The sequence below is a fragment of the Cololabis saira genome, chromosome 5 (genome assembly GCF_033807715.1).
Source record: "Cololabis saira isolate AMF1-May2022 chromosome 5, fColSai1.1, whole genome shotgun sequence".
In the NCBI taxonomy this organism is placed as follows: domain Eukaryota; kingdom Metazoa; phylum Chordata; class Actinopteri; order Beloniformes; family Belonidae; genus Cololabis; species Cololabis saira.
Genome location: NC_084591.1, coordinates 7,057,226 through 7,061,648, shown reverse-complemented (window position 1 = coordinate 7,061,648; position 4,423 = coordinate 7,057,226). Strand labels below are relative to the sequence as shown.

Sequence of the window (4,423 nt, the reverse complement as noted above, 5' to 3'; positions counted from 1 at the left end):
CGTCACCATAATGTCAGTGCTGGATAGCTGTCTGCAGTATTGTGTAACTTCCTCTTCTGGCTCATAGAGAAATGAAAGTAGAGTTGGGATTGCATGCTATAAAAACTACATGGGGGGGCATGTTGCACAGAAAGTTACTCACAGATCCAATACCCCTTATGTTCAGCAGTGAGTATTTTTGATACGAATATCAGAATCAGAATAACCAAAAAAAAAACAAACTTGTTGAAGCGGTTGCCACAAATCAAGCGGACAATAAAGCATTGCATTGCACATTTAGTTAGTTTATTTAAAGAGGACTGCTAATCAGCATTAAAGGTTGCTCTGCTGCTGCTGCTTCAGGTTGAAGAGATGTATTCAACGATACAAACAATCAAATGTTTAAAGGAAACATGGGAAAAGCCCCCCAAAAAAACCCAAGAGAGTCTTAGGTTCTTACAATTGACAAACTACGAAGGCATTCAGGAAACATTCCTGGGTCACATTCCAGAGCCCATTTTCCCCCACCATGGTGCAGCCAGTATCTCGGATGGACGTGTCTGGCTGCCCTCGTCCCCATTTGGTAAAGATCAGAGTTCGATTGTTCATATCGACTTCAAAATTGCCCTCTGCCTTCTTCTGGTTGACGTTGATCCAGACTGTTTTGAACGCATCTCCAAACACCTCAGTGAGCGCGCTGTTCTCCTCCTGGTTCTGGGGCAAGGCCAGCTCCAAACCTCGCTGGGAGCAGAACTCCACGGCCGTCTGAAATCGGTCCCTTTTCTTGTTGGACACAAAGTATTTCTGCCCAACCCTCCGGACAAATGGATAGTTTATAGCTGAAAAAGTAAAACAGAGGAGCCACAAATTAACACATTTGAATTTAAATTGCAGAAACCATTGCCTGCAATCAACAGGAACCAGGAACTTTGCGGATTAAGAATTCAAGAGGCATAAATGAGTTTAGTTTGAATATTAAAAACCTATCAAAATGGATTACCACGGGATCCACTAAGACAAAAAAGAAGAATAAAAGAAAGAAAGAAGGAAAAAAAAAAAAAAAAAAAAAAAAAAAAAAAGGAAGAAAAAGGTCAAACATTTTTGAAAAAGCTCCAGGAGCCACTAGGGCGGCACTAAGGAGCCGCATGCGGCTCTAGAGCTGCGGGCCGACCCCTGATCTAATGGGACCGCGCTCAGTCTTTGGTGACTATGGCTGCCATTTCCAGAGGGTGGCACAGCGCAAAATGCTTCATGGCGTTTCAACACCTGGCAGACTCAAGACTTTAAAGGACCAGCTTTTGATCTGTCACAGACATAAACAGGCTGTGTCAATCTCCAAACGTTACGACACCGAAACACCACCCAGCAGGTTTCAGCATCACCTTGTAGGTTCCTGTCTTAACATTGGAAAACCACTTTGTACAACAAGGACTTTCTCTACCATATAAACTGTTAAACTTTGCCATTGTGACTCAAAGCACAAATCCTCAGCCATATTGTGCTCAGGATATGAATTGCAGCACATAAAACATCTAACCGGTATGTTAACAGGGTAAAGGGAATTCTTGGGTTTTAACTCTGAGGGCTTGGATAAGTTTGTCACTTGGGAAAAAGTATAAACTTTTAAATTACAAAATTAGAGTTGAAGCTGTGATACATGCTTCACTACTTTGCAAAGATTGAAGACAAACGGGGGAACTGGACAAGACGAGCGCTTGGCAGATGCAGCCATTCATCCATCCATTCTCTAAATCCGCTTATTCCAATGCAGGGTCTTGGTGGTCCTGGTAGTCTTGGTGGTCTCCTGGAGCCTATGCCAGCAGATCCCAGTGATCCCGTACCTTTTTGAGCGAAAGGCAGGGATACACACTGTACAGGCTGCCATTCAAACTACAAGAACCACTCATGCTGGTGACTACAGAAGAAAAATCCTCTCATGGCTCTGGATACTGATGGGCTGAGGTGTCAAAAGTATTCACATTCATTACTCAGGTAGAAGTATAGATACTAGAGTTTAAAAATACTCCTGTAGAAGTATCAACTCAAGTTTATTACTCAAGTAAAAGTATAAAAGTACTGGTTTCAAAACTACTTAAAGTATAAAAGTAAAAGTAAAGGGGGAAAAAGCCATTAAGGACAAAAGCCATTGAAAATGAATGCCTCTTAGTATAATGCAAATATATTAAAGAACCATATATGTGTACTATTGAGCATTAACATGTGTTTCAGAGAGCAGGAGATATGATGACTAGTTGCCTATAAGTATTGTAATGGTGCAAAAAGTCAAACTTCAGAGGCATGTTATCATTTATCCTAACCTTTATTGGAATGTACATCCAAGTTTAGTTGCAGGAATCTGAGGGAACGGATGTAAGAACAAAACTGGACAAGAACATCTGAAACAACCACAACTAAATTCACTCTATCCAGATGGAGCAATTTAACTGGATAGTTTTTTTTAAAAGCCGAAATGAAATAGAGTAACGAGGCTGTTTTTAAAATGTAAGGAGTAAAAAGTACAGATAATTGTGTGAAAATATAAGGAGTAAAAGTAAAAAGCCATCTGAAAACTAATTACTCCAGTGAAGTATAGATAACCAAAATTTCTACTTAAGTAAGGTAACGAAGTATTTGTACTTTGTTACTTGAAGTTGACACCTCTGCTGATGGGATTAATTAATAATTACTACAAGCTCTTTTCAGATAAGCACCGTTGCTCATGATGACAGTTGAATCCGTTTCAAGTCTAAATGTTCAAAGAAGGTGATTATTTGATGTTTATATATGATGCTGTTTGAAAATCAACACATGTCTGAAACAGATCTCCTCAGTCCATCCTCCCTTCAGCTCCCGGTACTCACCCAGCTCCAGCTTGGCAAGGCGTTCCTGCAATGCCTTGATGTCCACACAGTTAGTACCTAGATGAAACGGATGAAATTTAGTTCAAAACAATTGTCCAGTGTCCCACAAACAGATGTTTGACTTTTTTACTTCATCCAATAAACAATGCATTTTGAAACATCTTTGTGAAACCTCGTAATTGATTTCCTCTGAACTCACAAATCACAATAATGTTGGTTACAACTATCATGTTATTTCAATTATAAATAAGAATGGAAGGAAATAATCTACTAATCATTAAAACTAAAAATAAACAAAATACTACAAACCAGCTATGTCAATACTTGGTGAAAACAGTTTATGAATTACAGTTTACTGGCCTGCTGATAGTTGTAAAATGTATCCGGTTAAAAAATGACTCAATCTCCGGAGAGAATTTTGCTTTCAACAGAGTTAAAATGTTCCCAAAAATAAAAACTCATGCCCTTTAAGGCGGACCCTGTTTGGCAAAGGAAAAATAGAAAGAAATTCATGAAGCTAAAACATTGTCACAGTGGAGAAAACAGTAATTAAAAGAAATGGAAATATATGTGTTTTACCACTTCCTTCCTCATCATCATTGTTGCAGTTCAAATACGAAGGCTGACTGGAAGCTTTAGCAACCAGAAGGCAAAAGACACAGGACAGAAGATAAAGTCTCATCTTCCTTCAGTTGACTGGAACACTGTTAAAACATAAATAAAGTTTGTAATTGTCCTAAAGCAACAAAAACAGTTATGTTACATTAACTTACATTTAAATGTAATCAAAATATTTGTTTTGATGAAAACTATATGTTTCCAGTAGCTTGTAAAACCTAATAAAGATCATAAAGACTGTATTTCACTGCTAAGAGAAATTCCTTACTCTTGATTTTAACAGTGAAGGTTAAGAAGTACAGTTACAACAACAGTTGTGCTTAATCAAGAAGAATTATTGATTAAAAAGAAACTTGCAGGAATAAATCTAGAATAAGAAAGACATATAAAAATATATATAAATCCAGAAAAGAACAAAGCTTACAGCTCAAACAGAAGACTTCTCTCGGTTGTGTTGCTGCCTCCTGCGTCCAAACACAAGTCGTGTAGTTCCCGTACGTCTGGCTTAAATTAAGTCAGACATACAAGAAGTCCAACCCACAGAAGTGAATCGCAATTGCAAATGTGACATTTAACAAAAAAAAAAAAGAGAGTTTGAAATAGGAACACACTCACACTCAAGGAGTTTCATCTGCAAAAGGTTCCTAAACAAGTCAGTGTGGATGAATGCACCGTTAAAATTTGTGAAACACCTGCAAGAAAATATAGAATCTGGACTTTAAGTTCACTCTGTAGACAACAGGAACCCCAGACTCTTGAACTGGGTAACTGTGTAAAATGAAAGTGAAAACACAATGCAAAAGTTTGCGAATCTCAAGAACCCATATTTTATTCTCAGTCGAACACAAAAAAAAAACAAACATATCAGATGCTGAAACTGAGATATTTTGCCATTTCGTAAAAAAATATTAGCTGATTTTAAATTTGATGGCAGCAATACATCTAAAAAAGTTGGGAGATGATGT

The 4,423-nt window shown here is 37.8% G+C and overlaps 1 protein-coding gene across 1 annotated transcript; it reads right to left on the bottom strand.

Annotated features, from left to right (window-relative positions):
* Positions 1-206: 206 nt before the first annotated feature.
* Positions 207-3,931, bottom strand: LOC133443710 (mannose-binding protein C-like). The gene is made up of 4 exons (XM_061720881.1): positions 3,883-3,931; positions 3,420-3,544; positions 2,841-2,897; positions 207-818 (listed from the first exon to the last, which is right to left on the bottom strand). The coding sequence occupies exons 2-4, from the start codon at positions 3,520-3,522 to the stop codon at positions 436-438; spliced, it is 543 nt and encodes a 180-aa protein (XP_061576865.1). The 5' UTR covers positions 3,523-3,544; positions 3,883-3,931; the 3' UTR covers positions 207-435.
* Positions 3,932-4,423: the final 492 nt, after the last annotated feature.